General features: G+C 41.4%; 1 protein-coding gene across 5 annotated transcripts in view; it reads right to left on the bottom strand.

The window, feature by feature from the left end:
• Large1 (LARGE xylosyl- and glucuronyltransferase 1) overlaps positions 1-25671 on the bottom strand; it is a 533170-nt gene that overhangs the window by 365405 nt on the left and 142094 nt on the right. For 3 of the 5 annotated variants that reach the window (XM_038312791.2, XM_038312793.2, XM_038312794.2), the window contains 2 exons: positions 22869-22909; positions 22554-22741 (listed from right to left, as the gene is read on the bottom strand). In XM_038312791.2, the coding sequence (XP_038168719.1) occupies positions 22554-22659 (106 nt within the window). In that variant the 5' untranslated portion in view covers positions 22660-22741; positions 22869-22909. The remainder of the gene's footprint in view (positions 1-22553; positions 22742-22868; positions 22910-25671) is intronic. The other 2 variants (XM_038312792.2, XM_038312795.2) reach the window with 1 other exon arrangement.

The raw sequence follows: 25671 nt of genomic DNA, 5'->3' as shown, positions 1-25671 counted from the left end.
ATCCTAATTTCCTAGCTAACCTCCAAGCCTCCCTGCCTCCTGCTGCCCTGCATCCAACATGGTCAGTGTGCTGACAGTCATGAACAGTGTGTGCAAAGGGTCCCAAGAGTCTGTGGGCTTCTCCAAAGGCTAAGCAGGATTTCATACACCAAGAAGGCCCCTGTCTCCACCCATAGTCCTGCCCTGTCTAAAACGCATGGTGACAAGACAAAGAAAGCAGAAATATTTGTTAAAGAGCCTGTCCTCTCCGTTTCCCCTCTTGACTCTCTCTGGCCTTGAATGACAGAAGAAAACGTTCTCAGGAAGGCAGAGAAGTAAAGCCTCTGAAAGTTATCCACAGAAACAGATTCCTAAGCTTCCCACAAACATGGGTGCAACCGACAGTGCTGAACTCCACAAAGGCAGCAGGGGGAGGGGTGAGCAGAAACTAATAAAGCTCCTCCCTGAGCCTGATGAATGTATCCTCCCCAGCGACATGAGGTGGCTTAATTACTGCTATTAATACAGAATCACTGAAAACCAAAGATGGAGACTTGCACAGAGGTAGGGGATGGGGAGAGACCGCTAAAGTCTATAAAAACAGGAAGATATACCAAACAAATACTGAAAGCATAGATTTCTGGCAGGCTCAGAAGTCAATGCAGGAGCCTGCTTGCTGCAGCCCTAAGCTGAACCTAGTTTCTAGCTAGATCATCTCAGTTTGGTTAATTAAGCATGCTGGTCTCTAAGACCACACCTGCTATCATTCAATGATCTCAGCAAACAGACCCCTCCTGTCACCCCTTCCTCTTAAGAACCAATGGAGAAGGTTCAGGGATGCCTCCTCTGCCTACACTATTCTTTAATACATGTGAAGACACTACCCATGAGATAACTTCCTCCCCCTTCCTTTGATGTCTCCAGATGGCTATGTGTTCTTCTTCCTGGTCCCCAAGTACAAGCATACACACATTCATCAAAGGAGTAATTTTAGATTGCAATTCTGAGTCTCTTGTAGAGACTGCTGCTCTCAGCCTTAATTCTGCCATCTCTTGATTCCGTTAGCATTTGTCAGCCTTCAGATCGTCATCTGGGTTCCTCCACAGACCCACTACACTCAGAACGAGCAAGTGGAGGGCAGCTATTATCACTCACAATTATAAAGATGAGAGTTTATTTGAGGTTAAGAGCCAAGATTTAATCTTACCCTGCTTCTCATACTCTATCAAGCATATATAGTGCTTAATTCACAATTATGATAGTGGAGGGAAAATGGGGGTAGGGACACCCAAAGGGAAGCACAGCATGAAAGAATGTACAAACTTCTTAGGCCCAACTGATAAGTGTCAGTGATATCAAAGCTAGCCTGAGCTCAGAGTTAAAGCAATAGTTCAAGGTAAAGAGCACTTGCTGTTCTTCCAGAGGACTTAGTTTCAATTCACAGTGCCCACATAATGGTTCATAAGTGTCTGTCATTCCAGTTCCAAGAAACGTGACCCCTTTTCTTACATCTGGGAGCACCAGGCACACATGTAATGCATATGTATCACATGACAGTAATACATTCATACACATAAAATATAAAAAATTTATGTGTGCCTCCCATATCATACCAATGTTTGCATTCATTTAAGTTCTGTATAAATCTTCATCTGGAATATACTCAGGGTTCCAACTCCCCAGATGCCACTCCCCTAACACCTGGTTTTAGGTTGCTCCCTTGTTACATGGAATGAACAAGTGGGAAAAGTTTAAAGATTAAGATGATCAAGGAGTTTGGGGTTCATACAAGAAAACAGCCATCATCACAGTGGCATGGATAGACATTCTTATGTATGTTTCGATGCCCTTTGTCCACAGATCACTTTCTAATCCTGCCAGGGATGTTTTGCCTTTGTCATCTAAAGTAACACCATTGTTTCCCCTGTGTCATCAGAGCACTCCAACTGGTCTTTGACCAACTTCTCTCTGCAGCCCTTTTCTATCCTCCAACCATGCAAAATTCTACCACTCCATCCTGTGTTTTCATGGCAGAAGCAGTTCACTGTCACTTCTGGATCTCAATGCCATATGCAGTCCCAGAGACAGTATCTTGTTCATCTGTTTCCTGCTGACACACACAATGTTCAACACATGGGAATGACCACACACGGGCTTCTCGTTTTATGGGAAGGAACACAAGAGTAGTACACAGGCAGGGCAGGAAGAAGCAGGCCTCATGATGAGGAAGAGTTCAGACTCTGAGTTAGATGCCCACTTGCTTCAACCTAGGACAAGCACAACCAACACCCAGTAAGTCATTTACAATAGGAGTAGGGGTTTAGGGAGAGTGTGATGCTAGTGCCTGCCTAAACAATGTCTTATGAAACACAATCCAAGCACTCAGAAAGGTACATGTGATGAAGAATCAAATGTGTCAACTTTTGTGATCTTACACTAAGGATAGGAAGAAAGCACAGATTCAAAACCTACAGGCCCCCAGACGTTTCACCTCTAAGGAATTACACTTTAAAAAAAAAAGTGACTACACAATTCAAGCAACTCCTTCTGATTCTCACCTGCCAGAGAGGCACATAGAAAAGAAGACGAGCTGTCTAGGGCAAAGGCTGGACAACAGGGAAAAAGAGATAGAGAGATTGCTTCTTATTCATCAAAGAGTCCTTGAAGCAGTTATCTATGAGGAGAGTCCAGGAAGTGAAGCACAGCATGGAAATACTACCTGAGACACTTACTTATCCTCCTCTTCATGTCATTCACCTGAATGTTTACCAAATACGTGATATTAAGCTGGGTAAGATGCTCTGTCTCTGGAGACTAGTCTTTATCAGCTTCCTCTGAATGGGATCCCATGTTCATGCTGAAAAATCCCACTGTCCACACATGAACACAGTCATTTCTGAACTGGAAAATCTAAACAATTCAGGAATCCAACGCCCCCACAATTCTTTGTGTAGGTCACACACAGTCTTCTAAGAAACATCCATCACAGCCTGACTCCTAGGAAGGTAGAGATAATGAAAGGTTATCTCCATTGTTCAAAGCCCCCGTTTCTCTCCAAGGACTGAACCTAGTCATCAATAGAAGAATGTCAAATGGCATGCAATTCCAAGATGTAAGCATGAAAATCTGCAGTTCAAAAATGCCAAAGCAGACTCTTCATTCTGCCAGAGACCACGCAAACTGGGAAAAAGTCCTGGTAGGCTGCCTGCCAGGCAAACTGCCCCACTCTCCCTAATTCTGCATCCTCCCACCCTATTCCCAGTTCCATGACCTCCTAGTTGCCTTATTCCAGCCTTTAATTGGGTGCAGATTAGTCACAGTATCAGAGACCACACAGATTGTGAGAAGTTCAAGCCATACCTACCAGACTAGAGATGAAAACTGAAACCAAGAAACAAAACACCCATCCAACAAAGACAAACTGAGAAATTGGCACCTAGACCTATAATCACCCTAAACCCAGATGCCTAGGCACAATCAACAACAGCCAAGGCAATGTATCACCACCAGAACTCAGCTATCCTACCACAGCAACCCATGAATATTCCAACACAGCAGAAATAACAAAAATAAAAGACCTTAAAAATAACTTTATGAAGATGATTGAGGTCCTTAAAGTGGAAATATGAAATTCCTTTAAAAAATTCACGAAACGCAAATAAATAATAGGAGAAAATTAATAACTTTATTAAAAATGCAAAGAAAAACAAGCAGTTGAAGGAAACAAAACTGTTTAAGGGATGAAAATGGAAATAGAAGCAATTAAAAAAAACACAAACTAAGGGGAATCTGGGAATGAAAAATCTAGGTAAAGGAACAGGAACCATGGGCACAAGCATTACATCACCAACAGAATATTAGAGACAAAAGACAGCATGTCAAGCATTGAAGATATGGTAGAAGAAATGAATACATCAGTCAAAGAAAATATCAAATCTAAAAGGTTCTCGACACCATACATCTAAAAAATCTGGAACACTATATAAAGACCAAATCTAAGAATAATAGAAACAGAAGGAGAAGATTCCCAGATCAAAGGCCCAGAAAATATTTTCAACAAAATCATAGTGGAAAAATTTCCTAGTCTATAAGGTACAAGGAGTTTACAGAACACTGGTGAGGCCCTCATGTTACAGAATGGCAACCACGTGGACAACTACATCCACATAAAACCTGAGAAAGCTTGGGAAGTAATTCTAGACAGAAAAAAAAATAGAGTTAAATATGGCTTATTGATAGCAGCATTTTCTCAGATGGGCTCTGCTTGCTAGACACAAGCAAGCGCTCTCATTTAAGAGAGGCTTCCTGACTCAGTATTAGCTGCAAAACCCTGCAACTCCTTAAGAGGTCCTGCCAAGAAACACTTAAATACTGGTGATAAAAAGCTGACCACATGCTTTTCGGTTTTCAGCTGTAGCAGGATAAAAGCTGTGCCATTTTAAAATGTCGGCTTTCTGGGCCATCCTGCCAGGGCAAATTCTGACTCTTTCAGGCAGGTAGTCTGACTATGGAGCATTTGAATGTGGTTTGTGAGCACACTGCTGCAGCTTGCTTGCTGGCAAGGACCTTAAAATGCCATACAGTTGTGGCAATAAACATGGCTATGGCCAATACCTCTATCATGAGCCTGAAATTTCAGAAAGCTAAGAAATGGGCTGGATCTACCTGTCAAAGCTAAGGCTATAATCCTACCCATATTGTTTAACAAATTAAAGACTCATGTGGTTAGAAAAAGAGAGATATACAAAGACGGAGGAAACCTCAAAATGATTTACAGTGAGTTAACAATATATGTAGGCTTGAAAAAAGGTTAAAGTGCTTAAAATAAAAAAGAAAGAGTAGTTGGGTGTGGTGGTACACACCTTTAATCCCAACACTTGGGAGATAGAGGTAGACTGACCTCTGTGATGTCAAGGTGTGATAACATACACCTTTAATCCCAGCACTGGGGAGATAGAGACAGGTGGATCTCTGTCAGTTCAAGGACAGCCTGGTCAACAGAGTAAGTTCCAGCACAAAGATATACAGAAATCCTGTCTCAAAAAGCCAAAAATTAAAAATAAAAGAAATAGACTTTAAAATACAGCCACCTAAAGGTGGAAAACACACAGCGAATCTTGATACTGTATGTTATTATGCTCTCTTTAAATTGCTTGAATGCTGAGGAAGAAGCAACAGCTGCTAAAGTATATTTGTTTATAAATGCTGCTAAATTAATCAAAGATAGGTATTCTAAAAATACATTGACTTCAAAATTGAAGTCAAAAGGTATGTTGCTTTAGAGAAGAGATTTTGCTTTTGTTTCCCCAGGAAATGAGAGGCTGTGGATTCATTCTGAGTTAAGAAAAATCAGGTTTGATCAAGGAAGACCATCTGAGAAATCTCTGGTAGGAACAGATGGCCCAGATGTCTGAGTTTTACATCCAGAACAGGTTCAAAGTGATATAAAGAATATTACTAATTGTCCCAACTTCTATGGGTAACAAAGCAATAGAGAGCAATCTGACATCAAAGAGTAGTGAGGTCTAAAATCTAACCCATTTAAGAAGTGGAAGAACCCAGACCAGGCTGTAGAAGACACGATTACTGTAGCAGACAGTTAAATTTTAGCATCCCAATCCCTAACTCTCAAATTTGAACTACTTATTTCCATTTCCCTGTCTGTTAAATGAGAATGTCTCTGGGGCCTGACAAGGCAGCTCTGAGAAACAAAGAAGTTGAGGCAATGCAAGAACCTGATGAAGTTGCTGAGTGTGTGTATGTGCATGCGTTTATGTGTGTGGACCTGTGAATACAGGTAAGCCTGTGGATGGAGGTCAGAGGTTGTTACCAAATATCTTCCTCCGTCACTATCTGCCTTACTTTTGGAGAAAGGATCTTTCATTGAACCTGGAGATTAACAATTTGGCTAGTCTAGTCAGTAAGGTTCAGGGATCAACCTATATCTACCTGACTCCCCAGCCCAAGGTAACAGATATATGTCTCCAAACCTGGCCTTTTACATGGGTTGGATGCTGCAGATTCAAACATGGGGTCTCATGTCCCCATAGCAAGTTCTGTACCAACTAAGGCACCTCTTTTTTTCTTTTCTTTTCTTCCTTTCTTTCTTTCTCTTCTCTTTTCTTTTTTTTCTTTTCTTTTTTTTTGTTTTTTGTTTTTTTTTGTTTTTCAAGACAGAGTTTCTCTGTGTAACAATCCTAGCTGTCCTGGAATTAGCTCTTATAGGCCACACTGGCCTTGAACTCACAAGGATCTGCCTGCCTCTGCCTCCTGAGTTCCAGGATTAAAGGTATGTATCACTACCACTCAACTCCCATTTTAATTTCTGGCACTTTGATAGCTACTGAGTTTCAATTCTGAGCACTAGGCGAGAAAAAGGACCCCAAAATGACTGAGGAAAGTAAGTGGAGTTGGTCTTGCACAGCTATGACTTCCTTGTCTACAAATTTAATCAAAGATTAAAAAAACTGAAAATTGCTATGTACCAAAATACACACTTGATTTTCTCATCATTCTTTCCTAAATAGTGCAGAATAAAAATCATTAATATAGCATTTACCTTATATTAGATACTATTTATTATAAATCACTTGGAGCAGGTACTCCAAGTATGTCATTTCACATAAAGAATGGAAGATCAGGGGCTGGAGAGATGGCTCAGCGGTTAAGAGCAATGCCTGCTCTTCCAGAGGTCCTGAGTTCAAATCCCAGCAACCATATGGTGGCTCATAACCATCTGTAATGAGGTCTGGTGCCCCCTTCTGGCCTGCAGGCATACATGAACACAGAATATTGTAATAAATAAATAAATAAATAAATAGATAGATAGATAGATAGATAGATAGATAGATAGATAGATAGATAAATATGGAACATCAGCACAGGAGGAAGAGCCACTGCGGAATCAATCCCCTGAGAACTGACACCTAGGGACAGTGGTGGTCATGGCCTGAACACATGGACTCAAGAGTAAGTAACAGCCATGACTCACACTAAGTAAAACATGTCAACTGAGTCTTTCAAGGGCTTTGGAGAAAGCCCTTAAGAATTATATGGAGTAAGCCAGGTAATGGTGGCACACACCTTTAATCTCAGCACTTGGGAGCCAGAGGCAGTCAGATCTCTATGAATCTGAGGCCAGTCTGGTCTACAAGAGCTAGTGTCAGGATAGGCACCAAAGCTATATGGTAAAACCCTGTCTTGAAAAAAAAAAAGAGCCGGGCAGTGGTGGCGCATGCCTTTAATCCCAGCACTCGAGAGGCAGAGGCAGGCGGATCTCTGAGTTCGAGGCCAGCCTGGTCTACAAGAGCTAGTTCCAGGACAGGCTCTAGAAACTACAGGGAAACCCTGTCTCGAAAAACCAAAAAAAAAAAAAGCTTTACATAGAGTAAGCCATTAATAGAAAAGCACAACCCATTTATAGGCTGAGAAGTCTATGTGAAGATCACAGTTTTACAGGCAGAAGTGAGGTAAAAAGACTGAGGAAAACAGATACTCTATCAGTGCTAACATCTCTGGGATAAGCAGAATGGCATGTAAAACCAGGAAGCTGGAATATGGAGGGGAATTGCAATAAGCCATTCAGAAGCTTTATTTTATCCAAGTCAGACTTCACCAATTGTCCAGAAAACAGGGAATTCTTAAAGTGAGGCACTTGGTCTGGGACATACAGGGCCCTATGTCAATATTTCTTCCCAGTGCCCAGGATGAGTGGGAGTCAATACACTATGCAAATGTCCCAGGCCAGTCTCATCTAGCAAATTCAGGAGGCAGAGATCTAGATGACCTCTTTACAAAATAGGGGAGGAAATGCTGACTCAGGCTCCTCTTACCCATGCACAGCAGCAAAAGCCAAAAGCAGGGTACAAAGGAAGAAGCCTCGAATAGAAGAGTAAGGGAAAGGAGGAAAAAGCCAGACACAAGATCTCAGGCCAGCTTACATATGGTCTGTCCAGCTGCCTGAGCTCACACCACTCCTTAATCTCTTCTTTTTAACTACCAGCCTGTCTACAGGAGTCCACTCTACTGTTCCTTCCACCTAAATGGCTGGCCTTCGATTTCTTTCTGGTTCTTCTGACATGCCACCAGTAAGGCATGCTCAGTCCATCCCATTAAAGCAGTATTTCCCACTCCCTCACCTAACTAGGCCCTTCATCCTGTCACCTAGCCCACCATCTTGATACCATGCTTTAGTTACCATTGTTGTCTTGTCACCACTCAGCACAGCATGGATGTGTTCATGACTTCTCTCTCTCCCTCTATCTGTTGGGAGTATAGTTTCATGAGAAATGGGGACATTTTTGGGTATGAGAGCTCTAGCTCCAGTCCTGCAGTAATGTCTGGTTGTGCTTGTTAAACAAATGAAGACCCTTAGAAGATCCAACTCCTAGCTCTGAAACTTAGTGGCTGCGTTAGAAATGGATATGCTCCATCACTAATGGGTGGCAAAAAATGTCCTTTCATATGGACAGGAAAGCCCATACTCAATGGTGCATCACTATATGAACACTATGGTATCAACAGGGCCAATAGGAAGCTTCCAAGCGGACATCATCTCAAGTTCTACTGGCTGTGCTCCACTCAGGTAATTCAGAGTCTTGTGAAATGAGGCTTTCAGTGCCCTCTGCTGGAACCAAACAGAAAGCAGTCATGCTCTAAAGGCATGACTGAAAAGTCTGAAAAGAGGCATTGGGCATCCCCAGAATTCTTACCTCCAGATTGGCTTTCCTTATATTCCATTGATTTCTTGAGGCAGTGTTGCTTGAAAGCATGGACAGAATATTCAAAGGACCTACTGAACCTGAAATGATGCTGGGCCAACTCTCTGTGAAGCATGAAGGGGGCTCTTGTTTCCCATCAAGCAGTGATTAGCACTCCTGATTCTGTAGGTCAAAATTATATCTAAGATAGGTGAAGCATCAGCTGAGGATGTACACTATTTCAAGTGAAACATTGGGACTATAACCAACAATGTCAACCCAGTCACAACAACATTAAACTTTTTGTCATCTCTAAAGTTCTCACACAGTTGGTTCTTTAAGTGCAGTAATTTAATTTTCTCCCAGCATGGCTACATGCAACTGCTGAAGAGACACTGATGACTGCAGTTGTAGTGTCTCAGGCACTCCCTAACCATCTCCAACAATGTGCTAACAGGGTCTAAAACTGTACATGAACAGGAATGAATGAAAGAGAGAGCCAGTGTAGTTCTGCCTTTGTTATTAAAGCATAAAGTAGTGGCAGAAATATGGGTGAAAAAATGATGACACAGGCTGCTTTGGAGGGGGCTGTAATTAGGTCACAAGAACGCTGATGAGGCCGCAGCACAGAGGGGTCTATTTACTCACAGTGAGTTAAACATTGTGTGGAAAGAAGGCCATTATTAAACAGAAAAGGAAGCTGGTACCAACTAGAGAATTCTAACAAGCATAGCCCAGAAATCACCCCCAACTCTTGGCCCTGGAATGCTGGAAACTGATAGCATAGTACCTAAAGACCTGAACTGATTTACATGATCCTTATTTGCACAGACCATATTTGCATACTGGAAATGGTATAATTTATGATAACCTCCCTGAAATGTGCACTGGCCAATCTGTTCTGCATTCCTGAATACAAAACATATTACATGCAGGAAATTGTACACATAGAAATTTACTCTAATTGAAAAATACTATACACACACACAAGCACACAGAGGCAGCCTTCCTTGCAGCCCATCTCTAGTTACCGTTCACCTTGCTATTCTTTGCAGTGTACTCAATAAACTATTTTTCCTATTCTAGTATACAAAGTAAACTCATTCCCAATCTCTCAATCTTTTCCCTAATACCATGATAGTAGACTCCATGGTACTAAACTTTGCATTCTTCCCTGAAGACTTTCTTACCTTCCACAAAAGCACAAGAAGCAAAAATCAAACACAGGCTTGTCAAACACCCACTAGTGCATGGCTGATGGGTTATGTAGGTTTCATAACAACAGCATGGCCACAGGGTGTATTTTCTTCCAATAGAAAAGAACTCCACCAGCAAATATGAGCACTTGTGCTCTGTCACCCTGGAAAAAGTATAACTAATCCAAACTCAGGTATGGCTGCCCAGCTGGGGCACATTTACCTCAACCATGTAAAAGTCCTTGTATGGTTTTCAAAGGTCTCATCCGTTCGGGGTGCAGGCCAGCCTGGGTGATTCCTAATATCTTTTTCTGCTTTCAGTTGTATGAATCCATGGAAGAAATAAAATGCATAGTTCATTAAAGGAATAATTGAATTTTCTGCTTTGGTTGCCTTATAATAATCCTGCTAGCCACAGAATGAAGTTTGCCCTTTTACCCAAAACCGCCCTTTATCACATGTCCCATCTGTCTGGTCTTTGTCTGAAACTCAACAATAGTGACTTTTGCCCTTTTACCCAAAACCGCCCTTTATCACATGTCCCATCTGTCTGGTCTTTGTCTGAAACTCAACAATAGTGACTTTGAAATGAAATCTCCCGGTTGCTTCTATATTTTAAGTTCTCGAGAAACTGGAGCATACAGAATCTTTTCAGACAAGGGCCAAGTACTCTCTACATACTTGGGAGTAGCCTTGGACAACAGTTCAACCAGTCCTGGGCCTCAATATCTTCCTTTACAAAGTGTGAAGATGGTTGCAGAATAAATAAGATATTTCATGGAATGCCTATAGTCTAGCATCGGATACAGAATAAGTCAAAAGTTTCAAGCTCAGAACCTAACTGGGGCAGGCAAGGTCAACAAGAGGCATAACCAGATACCAAAAGCTCTTTTACCCCCATTCTGTGTTACATAAAATAAGAGTTAGGGGTAACACAGAAAATGAGAAGGAAAGAGATGTTCACAAGTGAGAACATTCAACCACTCTCGAATAGACAGGTATCACTCAACCCTAGCTGATGGCTGCAATCATGCCATCAGGGTACAGGTTTGCTAGCTATTCCATTTTTGTTGTTCCTGTTTGGATAAAAGGAATGCCACACATCATGTTTTTTATTGGTAATTTATTAACACTTAACCATTAGCAAGGGTTTTTAAAAAATGATAAAAAAGAGTGGACAGGTCAAACTACTATTGACCACATTCAGGCATACTATGTTTCACGAGCCAGAGATGGAAAAGGGTGCTGTCATTCTGATGACACTGCAGCACAGTACACTTTCTTCTCTAATTTTCATATCTTCTTCAATAAGGATTTTCTTTCTTTTCCAGGCAGATACATGTTTACTGACTTATACAGATGGTAGCATGCATTGACAAATACAATTTCATGTCAGGCAATAATATTGCTCTAATAGTAATGGAAGGAATCTCACTGCTGGTAGGAAAACTGGTCTCATTTCAAATTGATGAGAGCACTCATTCAGTAGCAAATTTTAGGAGCAAATTTCAGGTCTGGAAGTCAACCATGTGATCAAATCCTCAGAGTGTGCATGGTTAAAGAAGTAGTGTTAAACATCAGTCCTCACAGAAAAGTTCCCCACTTACAAAGCTTTTGAATTTCAAAGTTAAACAGCAACACAGAATCATAAATTCCAAAGGTTAATAAAATCCCTCTCAACTTGAAGGATAAAAATCATATAAAAGCACTTCAAATTAAACTATGTAATTAACTATCTAGATTTGTATGAGGGTCTGTGGGGGGTGTGTGTGTGTGTGTGTGTGTGTGTGTGTGTGTGTGTGAGAGAGAGAGAGAGAGAGAGAGAGAGAGAGAGAGAGAGAGAGAGAGAGAGAAGGGTATGCACCTATCTGTGTGGAAGTCAGACAGGTCTTTCACTGGTCAGGAACTTTCCCTGTCCAGGGAACTCTGCCAGTCTGACTCCCTTCTCAGTGTCTCTGGGATTAAGTTTGCACTGCCAACAGTTTTTTTTTTTTTTTTAATTCTGGAGATCCAAAGTCAGATCCTCACACACTTGTCAGACAAGTGCTTTAATGAGTGCTTGATTTGCATAGATTTTTAAAATAAACAAATTATATACATGGCAAAGTGACTACATTAAGTGCAAATACTTAATAAATTATCATAAAGAGGTGCACCTGTATAATTGTTACACGAGTGAAAAACTGACATCTTCTTTGTTCCATGCCCCAATGTTAGGCTAACCTGTCCCCACAAGACTTAACCACCACAACTAGTTGGCAAGGGTACAGATTAAGCCTTGTTTGGGTTTAAACTCTGCACCGTTGGAATTATACAGTATTCACAGCAAGCAATGGCCTTCTAGTCAATACCACAAGTCTTCCATTGCTTTATGGAGCTTCAATATACAAACATGCTGCTATTTGTCCATTTTACTACTGCACTGCCATAAATGTCTATTTACAGACATCTTACAATTTCCTACTTGGTACTTCCATGAACAACACTCATATTAGCATCGCAGATAAGGTTTATGCATACATGAATATTGAGAATACTAAAGGGAATGAAGAGATAGATATGAGGTTATGGGTATGCTTGGCTTTGATTGACAAAAGCAATTTTTCCAAAGTAATTACATCAATGTCTGCATTTTGCTTATAATTATCAGAGCTATTCAACCATCAGTAGGCTTCTTGCTAAAACCATTAACTCTTTTTGACAAATTGAGATCTGAAATTATTAAATAAATTAAAATGCCTGTAAAACCAGGACCAACTGTAGAAGGAACAGCGGGGCTGTGTCCCGCCACCCTGCTAGCTTTACACCCGAAATAATTACACGGAAACTGTATTCTTTTAAACACTGCCTGGCCCATTAGTTTCAGCCTCTTATTAGCTAATTCTCACATCTTGCTTTAACCCATATTTAGTAATGTGTGTAGCACCACAAGGTGGTGGCTTACCAAGAAAGATTAAGCATGTCTGACCTGGCAGCTGGCTCCATGGCGTCTGTCTCAGAGAGGAGAGGCATGGCGTCTGCCCAAGGCATCTGCCTCACTCCCAGCATCCTGTTCTGTCTACTCCACCCACCTATGTTCTGACCTATCAGGCCAAGCAGTTTCTTTATTAATTAACCAATGAAATCATCAGATAAATAGAAGACACACCAACATCAACTAACAAATTTCATAATTTCTTGATCTTTCTTGCCAGGAAAACCTTGATGCATCTCTGGTCAAATTTTATTTTCTGGTAACATGCTGGATAATTCAGATCAACTGAACTTATATACATGTTTATGTGTGTGTGCCTATATGTCCATATATGTATAATATACATACATGCACATATATATTCATATATATACATTCATACATATATGCACGCATATGTGTGTATGTGTGTATTGTATAGGTATGTATATATATGTGTGTGTATATATATATATATATATATATATATATATATTTTTTTTTTTACTCAAACTCTCTCAGGGACACTAAGATGTCTTTATAAGGAACTAGATGACGGAACATCCCTTCACATTGTCTTAAAAGAAGATAAGGAATGTAAAGAACAGAGCTACTTCCTCCCACCATAGCTAATATCTAACAACCACAACCCATGCATCCATTTCAGGGCCAGTGGATGTTGAGATGAGCTGATTATCATGGGTGCTTAGGTGGCCAACTGCAGAGGTAACAGTCCTCATAACAAGAAAGCTGGGGCGGTGAGGAGGGGGTCACAGGCACAGAAAAGAGGTAGACAGAGCAGAGTTCTGAGAGATGAGAGAGGGTGGCCTGAAAACAAATTTTCTGGTTGGGAGATGTGAAATGAGCTAAAACAATGACAGTATGTGGCTCCTTAAAGCTAAAACCTTAGGAGAGGGCTCTTCCTTGGGCCTAACACAGGAAACAAGCCATACCCACACCTTGACTTCAGTCTATTGAGAATGCTTTTAGACATCTAGAAAGGTGATTTTATTATTCCATCAAGACTGTGGTGATTTGTTACGGAAGCCATAAGAACCAAAGTGGTGGTGACCTTCTCACAAGTGGAGATATGTCCTAAGACCTCCCAGGCATGCCTGGAACTATACACAGTAAAACTTGAAGTTATAATGTTTTTTCCTATACATGCATATACTAATTTGGTAACGTTTTTCATCTTAACTCAGCAATTCCCTGACAGTGGTGATTATTGCCTGAATACATGAACTCAAGAGTAAGTAACAGCCATGACTCACACTAAGTAAAACATGTCAACTGAGTCTTTCAAGGGCTCTGAAGAGAGCCCTTAAGAATTATATAGAGTAAGGCAGGCGATGGTGGCACACACTTTAATCTCAGCACTTGGGAGGCAGAGGTAGTCAGATCTCTATGAGTTTGAGGCCAATCGGGTCTACAAGAGCTAGTTCCAGGACAGGCACCTTCTTAACTCAGCATGTCTCGGTAATCAGTCATGCTTGAACAAGTTCTCATCTATACTCCATTCCCTCTGCCCTGCCCCACAGCCTATGTTTTAAAACTTAACAACTCCAGTTCTCATTCTAACTCTGCAACATGACTAGACATCAGGATCCTTTGCCTTTCTGTTGAGATTCAATGGGATGGCGGTCAAACACATTCAGTTGGGAGACGTTTGCTTCAATAAGAATAAAAGAAGCAGTCAACAGAGGCTTTAGGAATGCAAAGTATGAGTGCAGGCTGAAATCAGCTCAGAAATTCATATCCTCCACTTGTTCAAGACACTGGTTATAAAAGACCTGAACTTTACATGCTCTAGAGATGGTGCGGGAGAATTGTCTGTATTCTGTCAATCGTGTTTTAAATTAACGCTGATTGGTCAGGCAGGAAGTATAGGCAGGTCAACCAGATAGGAAGTAGAGGTGAGACAATGAGAACAGGAGAATTCGAGGAAGGAGGAAGCCCATTCCTCCAGTCCTGTCAAAGAAGCAGGATGTGACCTGCCCCACTGAAAAAGGTACTGAGCCATGTGGCTAACATAGATAAGAATAATGGGTTAATATGAGCTGCAAGAGCTAATAAGAAGCCTGAGAGAATGGGCCAATAAGTTTATCATTAATATAGTCCTTCTGTGTGATTTTCTTTGGGACTTACAGGCTGTGGGAACTGGGCGGGACAGAAACCCTGACAAGCAGGCCCTCATGTTACATAAAGACATATGCCCTCAAGCAATACCCACAAGCCTCCCTGGTCTTGCCTCTATGGCCAAGGGAAACATATGCACTGAGCTGGTTACAGGTTATCATAGGCAGCATATGTGAACATCATGATAAATGGCTTAAAGTATTAAAGTATACTTCCTCCACATGTTGGCAACTAACCAAAAGCTGAATACCTGCCCCTGAGGTACAGGGAAAAAAAAAACAACTATGCTGTAGGAAGGCTTACCGCTAGTAATTATCCGCCTACTGGGACGTGGCCTCATAGACTATTTACCTGGATGCCGAAGCATGTCCAGCCCTTCTCTCCTCCCCCTGGTCCCCATTTTGCTGGTTCAGTTTGTTTTGAATCTCATCTTCATCCATCGTTCAAGCAGAGAATCCTGATTTTGTAAGTTTTACCCCTTAATAAATGCCTATCTATTTCTTAGTTCTGAGCTAGTTTGGGATTCCTTTTTTGACCATCCGATCTCTCAACCATCAAAACTACAACTGCAAATAAAATCAACCAGGCCAACAAGAAAACATGGGTCTGGGCGGAAGTAACAGAACGATCTCAATTCAAATGAAAGTTACCTATGCACAAGTGCTCAAGTCCAAGAGTCAATATCACCACCACAATGAAAGAAAGGCTATAGAGTTGTGGCCTGGGGTCTCAGCATCATAGAAGCTCAAAGCACCAATAACTAGGATCTCCTATCCCTTTCATCAGGAAAAGAACTCTGCACAAAATGCATACTAATTCATGTCAGGAGTTCAGTGGCATCACTAACTACATGGCAAGTTGTTGGTTGGCCTCAGGTTCATAAGACCTTGCCTCAAACAAAGAAACAAACAAACAAACAAAAACCCTGCAGTAAATGTGTGGAAGGAAGAACCCTTCTCACTAAAAAACAATTATTAAAGACTCAAAGAGTTAACATTGGGCTGGCCTTTCCTACAAGAAACTCAAGCACACAGTTGCAGAGATATAAGAGCAGCAAATGCTACTTGCTATATACTCCACATACGATCAGGGATAAATGGCAGCAAGCATGGGCACAAAAGGTGCAGTCTTAGAAGAAATCTATGGGCAAAGAACTATATATGAGGCAGAAAGAAGAAAGTGAAATTTAAGAAACAAAGTAGTGCCAAGCGGTAGTAGTGTACACCTTTAATCCCAGCACTCCGAAGGTCTCTGATTTGGAGGACAGCCTGATCTACAAAAGCTAATTCCAGGATAGGCACCAAAGCTACAGAGAAACCCTGTCTCAAAAAACCTGGAATAAAGAGAAAAGAAACAAAGTAGTTTTCCCAGGGAGGTCAATGAGGCAGCAAAACCCAAATGAACACAAACATGGTACATTTCAGAGGAAGAAAAGGGACAGCAGAAGCACCATACATAATCACAGTGAAGGCTCAGAAGTTCATCCAGGAGACAGAGGATACAATGGTAAGATCTGCCACACTCAGGGAATGGGGAAGGAGAGAGGGCACATGTATTCATTCATGCCTTCACTTAGCAGACATTTAAAGACCAACATTGAACATGAACACCAGTTCTTCTGATAACATCACAGGTGCTAGAGGTCAGCAATAACAACACATGTTAACAAAAAGGAAAAAGAAAAAGAAAAAAGAAAAAAACAAGGAGCTATGAGTAAGAAAAGGAAGCAGAGTCAGTAATGAATAGTCATGAGCACTGAGGCTGAGATCCAAGGATCTTAGTCAGCTGGACTGAGAAGGCAAAGAGAGGATGGCAGGACCAAAAGTGTCTCTGAGGAAGGAGCAGAACCCACAGATGAAACTACAGGCCAGGTTCTGAGAGCCCAGGGTGGCCATACAGAGATGGGAAGATACCAGGGGACAATCCAGGGAGATAAGGATAGAGCGGTGCCCTGGGGTAGCTCTGAGTACTCTTGGAAAGGAAAAAGGAAACACAAAGGGTAACAGGAAAGAAGCGGCCAAGGTCAGGGTGTGACATCTTCTGAGGAAATTAGTGGGAAGGGAAGAGTAACTAGGCCAAAGAACAAGACAAAATAGTCAAGGGTTAGAGATGCTTGCTCACAGGGTAGAGAATGAAATGATGATTAGCAGTGTGAAATAATAAATTAAAATAAGAACTCAAGGTTTAAATAAAGAAAACGCCCCCAGGTACCATCTTCCTAATGAGCTCCCTTGGCCCTCTTCAAAGGGCTCTAGCAATGAAGAACTCCATGCCTGGTGACCTAACGTTTAGAACTGGCATTCTTACTGTTATGAGTCAGATCTTGATTCCATAAAGTTTATGTACTGATCCTGTTTCCATCCCTAGAAGCGTATGATTGTAAAAGCAGCTCCCTTTCCATTTATAGCTCTTCCTAATTAGGGAAGACTCTAGTTGTTTTCAATTCAGTTATGTCAGATTTCCAATATCATATGCTTGTATTATGTTGTATGTAGAATTTTAGTATGCCAACCACTGGGCTTCATTTTAACAATTTTTATTTCATGTTAAGGAGACTAAAGCTATAAGAAGAGAAATATCATGCTCCAAGTAGTCAGCTATGCCTGCCTAAGCTGACTTCACAGTCTGGAATGCCTGATTCTGCTCACTGCTCTAGCTGTCCTACAGTTGGCACTACAGGTAATCAACTAACTAATCAGACTGCCAAACCTTAGCATCCAGAGTATCAGCAGCTCGGGAGATTATGGGTTTGCTCTCAGCAGACCCACTGAGATTAACCAGAGCTGGAAAATAAGAAAGTCCACTAAAAATATGAATCATACTTCCACAAATTCAAGCAGCAATGCTCTGTTATTTATGGCACCACCTACAACGAAGTCAAAACCTTAAAGCTGTCAATCAGTAGAGTGTAGGGAGCACTGTGATGATTAACAATTGAGAGAGGACCATATCTGCAGCAACATGCAGTGTACATGACAAAGAGATGACTTTTGACTCCTGGTGGTCACAAAGCCTCCTCTGCAGTCTATAGATCTTGGAGTCAGGTCATGCAGGTCATCCTGGATGATTACCATTATATCTCAGGACAATAAATTTCTGCTTCCACATCTCTCCCAGGGGTATTTCCTACCCTTTCTGGATAGCTCTTTATAGTCAGGCATAGAGCAACCTCCATTATGAGGGCTCAACATCTAACTTCTGGCCATATCCCTGGCCAAAGCCAGGGGCCATTGAAGCTGTTTTTATTTCATGTCCCAGTGACAGCCCTGACTGTTTGCTGAAGCTGATCTTGTGCATGCTGAGCCTCTAAGTCTCCAGGGTAAACATCCCAATTCCTTCTACTACTTCTTATGTAACCAACTCCAGCTGACAATGATATTCACTGATGTCTTGCTAAGCATGCTGACTCATCTCTAGATCATTCTTACACTATATAGCTTATAAATAAATGTTACAGTCCAACTAGTGCTTGGGAAGTGAGGATCCATAGTCTTTGCCATCCTGCCTACACATTTTTGCTACTGTGCTCACGTCACCTTGCACTCAACAATGCAGTTTGTGACTCAGAGACTTGAGTTTATTCTTACATACTATGCTGACAGGTATAGCACTCAGACTCCAATCTCGGGATGTTGTTCTAAATATTGCCTTTATACTCACATTTCTCATAATTTTCTCAACAGTTTGGTAAGATCATTACATTGATGACACCAGGCATTCCTTCAGCTGTGTGGCTGAACCAGGTATTTTGATGCTTCATACCAAATCATAAACACAGCTACAAGCTCCCCACAAACTAGATTTCCTTTTTGTCATTAGGGAATGTTTTCCTTACCAGCGTGCACCCAGAAAAAAAAAAATGTATTACAGGGATGAAGGGTAACAACTATAAAGTGCCAAATTACTCCCTAGCCTCTGACTACAGTGACTGTCTTATGTTACAATTTCCAGACAAGTAACCACACGTAATCTATTCAGAGACAATGCTCTATAATTAGGAAGAGAGAATGAGATGCAAGCTGCAAATACCTTCCATGTAGGAAACACTATCTAGAGAGAAGCCAATGCAGAAAAGTCAACCAAGGAAATGGAGGAAGATCTAAGAACATAAACATCATCTGAGCAACCTGACCCAACCTTTCCTTCAGCCTAGACTGGCTTTAACTCTTGTATTAACTACTTGTATTACTTACTTTTCTTGTTGCTGTGGCCACTTTACAAAAACAACCTAAGGAACGAAGAGCTTAACTTGGCTCAGGTTTACTAGATTCATTATAGCAGGAAAGTCATGGTGGCAGGAGTTTAAGGCAGCTTGCCACATTACATAGCAGCAATCAGAAAAATATAAACACTCATGCTCAGGTTGCTCTCTCCTTTTCATTCATTCCAGGATCCCAGGTCTTAGAATGGTGCCACTCACATTAAGAGTCGGTCTTCCAACCAAAATTAAACCAGTGTAGGAACTTCCTTACAAAGCAGAGGTTTGTGGAGAAGCTTTCCCCCCAGGTGATTCTTGAACTGATCAAGTTAGTAAACATTAAACCATTTCATTAATAAACACCCCACAAATCTGTTAAGACTAATTTGTACCACTGAACAAGAATCACAATTCTATAGCAGTGTTTCCCCAGTGTTAGATCTTGCAAGCCACAATACCAACTTGGTCAGAAAGGGATTCAAGAACACAACTGAACGGCAGTTAAAGCCCAGACTCATGAGTAGAAAAGGTACTGAGAAAAAATGACTATTGAGTGGACAGCATTACATAGGACACACATATCACCCCACTACCACCCATCAACCACCCCACACACACACACAGTACAGACCCACACACACATGGTACAGGGAACGTCATGGAGGAGGGTTTGCAAAGAATATAACAACTAAAGAATAAGGAGAAGGGCCATGAACAACAGTATTATGGGCATGACATGCCCATGACACTCATGAACTCATAACAGCTACAATTGCTTATAGAGAGTCCACACAAGACTGACTCAGTAAATTCATTCATAGATGAGGGAGGGGCTCATGGGAATTATAGACTGCCGTTAACAGCAGATGAAAGCTACTAGAGAAGTAAAAAATTCATTGTTGGCACTGATGCTCCCTCCACTGAGTTACTCATGCTCAGTGGAGAACAATGCACCCATATTCAAGATAGCCCTAGTTAAACTCACTACATTATTAAGCAAAAACAAAAGACACTAAAGTTGGATGGAGACATGGAAAGAGCATATGGGGGTTGGTGAGCATGAGTGACAGTCAGGGAGGGTGGAGAAATGAGTGTATATATGATGAATTATATACTTGTATAAAACCAACAAGAATAAATTATTTTTGTAAAAAAATTGAAACAAAATTAATTCTACAACATTACTAAATAAAGATTATGTGGCATTTAGTACAATTCCTTGCCAAAATCCAATATCCCCCCCATGGTATCAGAACAAAATCTTAAGCTTTTAAATCTCAGCTGGTCTCTATCCTGGCTGGCTTAGAGGACTAGGGCAGGTGAACAAAAATTTTATCCTGTGTGCTTCCCACCTTTACAATAGGGCCATTCACTGTGCTATAATCACCATTAAAAAAAAAAGATTCTGTGCAATGTCTGACACACAGAAATGGTAACAAAGCCAGTTGTTTATATTGTCATTATCACCTCACCATTGCCTTCTGAAATTGTTATGCTAACTTTAAAATACTTTTACTAATTCTTTTCAAAATTTCATGCATATGTATATATATGCATACACACACACACACACACACACACACACACACACACTGTATCGTGATCATCTGCATCCAAACTCTCCCATTCCCCCTAGATTATTATGCTAATATTACTAGCTGTTTTCCTATATTGCCAAAAGCCTGTTTTCTCTTTGACTATTATTTTTCTTCTGTTTGGTTTGCTATACTATGCTTTACTATGCTTTGATGTGGTATACTGTGGTGGGCTGTGTTCTGCTCTGCTGAGGTTTGTGGTAAGGTCTGGTTTTGTAAAGTTGTAATTATGGTAAGCCACGCTAGGCTGAAAAGCAAAATGCATTCTGTCTCAGGCTTTAGGCACAGTCACCATGCCCAGTCATGTTTTCACATCTGGAACTGAGTTAGCCCTGGGGGCCTCTGCTTCTTTCACGGGGCACCTCTCACATTGACTCAGTTGAAAACCTCTCCTCCTAGCTTTGCCAGGATCACCATCAACTCACCAGTTTCCCTCTGACCCATCTGCAGAAAGGAGTCCCTCACTGCCAGAGCACAATTTAATCTATTAAACTGTTGACATGAAATCTCTCACAAGGATGTGACTAAGAGGAAGGGAACAATGACAGGGGTGTGACCCTGGGTTTTTGAGATCACCCCCATTCTGGGATGGACACATATGGCTCCGCTGTGAAAGACAAATGGTAACTCTTCCAGAGGAAACAAGATCAGTTCCTAGCACCCACATCAGGCAGCTCAGACTGTCTGTAACTCCAATTCTAGCAGATCTAACATTTCTGGTCTACTTTTGCATACATACACACAACTATACATAGTTAAAAACAATAACAATAAAACTTCAAATAAAAAACAATCACCTCTGTTCAGCAAATGCATAGCTCTGTCTTATTTATATTCAACATTGCTAACTCAAGCTCCGAATGTGGAGCCGAGTACCTAATTAAAAGGTAGCCTTGAGCTGTCAATAAAATTACATACAAAGGAAATGTTCATACACATAGTAGTAACTTTGTTGAGACAGTCTGTCATATAAGATGCTTTTTCTAATTCAAGTATGGGACAAATTAAAAAAGGAAGTCTCCACATCTATACCACCCTTGCTTCCCTCCCTTCCTGAAGCAGTGACACAGTCACCAACAATCAAGACACATTCAAAGTTGCTGGCTGGAGAAATGGCGAGGTTTGTCTTTCCTGTTCATTTCTGGAGAGTGGCAGCAATAGTCATTCACGTTTACTTGTTCAGGGAAGGCAACTGCTTTGCCTCATCCCCAAGCTCTCTTGTCAGTGTGAAGGATCATCTTTCATCCCCAGCCTCAGCCTGACAGCTCCTACAAGACTCTCCCCCAGGACCCTGCCTTTTCCACCATAACAAACACACACACACACACCTCTGTCTCCCCCCATGAGACAGTGTATGTCTAGATCTGTTATCTTTGCATTTTCAGCACTAGGTTTACTGAGGATGTCAACATGCAAGAAAATGTTGAAGGTGTAAACAAACAAATGAATGAAGTATCTGGTTTCAGAAAAGCCAAGCCATTCACCAAGGTTCAACTTTCTCCCCTGTGTTTACACAGGTACCATGTGACCAAGCAGGCTTTGGACATCTGTCTTCCCACTTCTTGCTACTACAAAAACTTATATTTTAGTTTTAGTCTAGTTTTGTTCTTTAACTCCTTGCCTTACTGATTTGCTCCAACTACCTGTAGGATGCCAGATGTCATTTCTCAAGACAGGCAATATTAACCCAATATTTTACCCAAGGAACACTAGGGCTTCCAGGACCTTTCTAGGCCTCTAATAGACTGTCTCTTCCCTGCCCCGCCTTCCCTTTCACTTGGCTTTTGTTCTTACCTTCAAAGCTCCCAGCAAATAAGTAAATCCAGGTGATGGCTGGGATGCAGAGCAGAGTCAAAGAGGCAGCCAAAAATTTCCGTCTCCCTCTGCAAATTCCCAGCATCCTCTCAGAAGTGGCAATTTCTAATTTCAGCACCTTGTCTCTGTCCAAAGCATGAAGTCCTCAGTATCCCTCATAATACTTTCTGGAAGGAAAAATAGAAGAGGAAGAGCTGAATCCCATCATGATGAGCAGAAACAGGCAAAATGAAAGAAAAAATATATCCCATAGATCCTAAAAATAGATTCCCAGGGCCATGGCTTCCTGCTCACCTTTCTATCTCAAGAGATGATAAATGATGCTATAGTCTTGCCTGTCAAAACAAAGAGAACTAAATAAATAATGAGGTCTACAAGGAATCTCTCTCTCCCTCCCTTCCCCCTTCTCTCTCTCACATGCATTTAGATAGCATATATTATAAACGAAATACTAAACAGACATGCTATCAAAACTAGGACATAAGCTGATATCAAAGAATAAAGTGCCCTGAGTGACCAAGAAAAGAACATGATCCCCAAGAAAATTATATGGACCATTGATTAAGGGAAAAAAAGTTTTAGTTTAGCCATGTTTCGTCCACATGGCAGACAGCTTTTGTGTTCCTAATAGAAAACACCCTGATAGGCAGCTGAAGCAGAATGAAGAACACACTTAAAGAACAATAGCTTGGTTAGGCCACAACATAGCCCGTTGAAACAGGACTGTGGTCAGAGTTGAGCAGCTAAAATATCTCAACTGTGAATTGCCTGCATAGCCCCCTACTCTGGTAGATTCAGAAAAAATAGAAACAATGAGAATAGACAATAGTTAACCAGCTAGGACTATTACAATAAATAATCTTTAAACCAAAACAAAATGGTAGTAATGGGTTAAAAGAAGAGAAATAAGGTTGCCGGGAGGTATTGGTGCAGGCCTTTAATCCCAGCCTATAATCAGGAGGCAGAGGCAGGCAGCAGATCTCTGTGAGTTCGAGGCCAGCCTGGTCTACAAGAGCTAGTTCCAGGACAGGCACCAAAGCTACAAAGAAACCCTGTCTCGAAAAAAAAAACAGGGATAGCGTAGAGAGCTCATATTCATCTCAACATTTACACACACACACACACACACACACACACACAGAGAGAGAGAGAGAGAGAAAGAGAGAGAGAGAGAGAGAGAGAGAGAGAGAGAGAGAGAGACTCTCTTCCTGCTGACTGCTGATCCAGATGTAGAACTCTCAGCTACCACTCTGGCAACTTGACTGCCTGTGTACAGTCATGCTTCTCACAATGATGATAATGAACTAAACCTGTGGACTGTAAACCAGTTCCAATTAAATACTTTCCAAGAGTTGTTGTGCTCATGGCATCCCTTCACAGCAATAGGACACTGAATAAAACAGAAGTTGGTACCAGGGTCGGAAGTATTGCTGTGATAGGCCTGACCATGCTTTTTTTAGAGGAATGTGGACTTTGGGACTGGATTACAAAAACTTTAAGCTGGTCTTAATGGGACATACTAATGGAAGCATGGAAGACAGTGCTGTTGAGGGTGATTTGAACTGTGGGAGCTCAGCTCAAGGTGTTTCTCAGAGGGAGAATATTAGTATTAGTTCGTGGCCTGGAGACCATTCTTGTAACATTCTGGCAAAGAATGTGACTGCTTTATGTTCTTGTCCAACAAAAATGTGCCTGAGGCTAAATTGAAAGTTTGGGATTAATAGCTTTGGCAGAGAAGATTTCAAAACCGCCTGGTATGGACTGTGTTTTGTGGTTATTAGTGACCAGTTTTATGCTAATATATAATGAAAAGAAGCAAGCGGAGAAAGTAAAAATACATAATGCACAGTTTGAGAAAGAAAGAGCAGAAAAGAAGTTTTTAAGAAAGCCTGATGCTAAATGTAATAAAGGGAGTGGTGACCTCAGGGTAAGATCCTACCTAGCTAAACTTCCAACTTGTGAAAGGGAATTAAAATTTATGGCTGTGAGTGGTGGCACATGCCTTTATGTCCAGTACACAGAAGGCAGAGGCAAACAGATCTCTGAATTAGATGCCATCCTTGTCTACAGAGAGTTCCTGGAGCTTAGACAATGAAAGAAAACATTAAAATCAGAAAGATGGTGAAAATATATTTGAACAAGGGGCCATGTTCCAGCCCAAGCAAGCAGCAGATATAGGCAGCTTCAGTCACATGGTTCAGGATTTGGAGTCAAGATTACAAGAAAGGGGTTATGGAATCTCCCTCTGCAACTAAGGAAAGCCATTTAGGCCAGGCATACATCAGGGCTCTCCCTTCACTGAGGCCTAGAGAAGCCACTGACTGAAGGTGAAGCCTAAATTGCCTTGGAGACCCCTGCAATGGTCTGTCCTGTCCCTTTAGAAGATAAGCCCAGCCCACTCCCTTCTCCTCCCCCTCCCCCAAGGCCAGCTGATCTTATGCTTCCAGCCTGAGTCCTCTTCCTTTTCCATCTCTCTCCAAAAGAGGTAGCTGCTGCTGTAGCTCATCTCCCCCTTCACCCATATTACCCCCATTTCTCAGTTTCTCTCTGTCTCTCTCTTAAGAGCTGCTGTGGTCATGGTGGTTCTTCCTAGCAATAAAACCCTAAGACACATGCATTAACACATATTAATTAAAAAATTAGAGCATAAAATCTCATCTAGAGTTACCCGGCATAAATGTCAGCTGGTAACATATCGGAAAAGTTAATCCAGGTAGAAGAACCACGAACATTAGTCAGCTATAACAGGGTTCAGATTCTCAAAGAACAGCTGTCCATGAAATGGCCAGTCTGCATGTCCCCTGGTACATTCCCATGTAGCCTGTCTGTTACACCCTTGATTTTCTGAGATGGAGGTCTATTTAAACCTGTTTTCCCACAAGCTGGGGAGTCTCTATAATCCAAGCTCAGATTTCCCCATCCCAATATGTCCTCCTGGCATTCCCTTCTTTACAATTCTGAAGGATATTTACAGAAACCTAATTATCTATTAAAGAAAAAAAAGTGACTCAGAGTCTAATTAAGACAATTGGTAAGGCTTCAGGCCTGTTTCCAGTGGTCACCACCCAATTTGTATGTACGACCATTCCAGAAATTT

Source organism: Arvicola amphibius, chromosome 15, assembly GCF_903992535.2.
Source record: "Arvicola amphibius chromosome 15, mArvAmp1.2, whole genome shotgun sequence".
Taxonomy (NCBI): domain Eukaryota; kingdom Metazoa; phylum Chordata; class Mammalia; order Rodentia; family Cricetidae; genus Arvicola; species Arvicola amphibius.
This window is presented reverse-complemented; position numbering and strand designations above follow the sequence as displayed.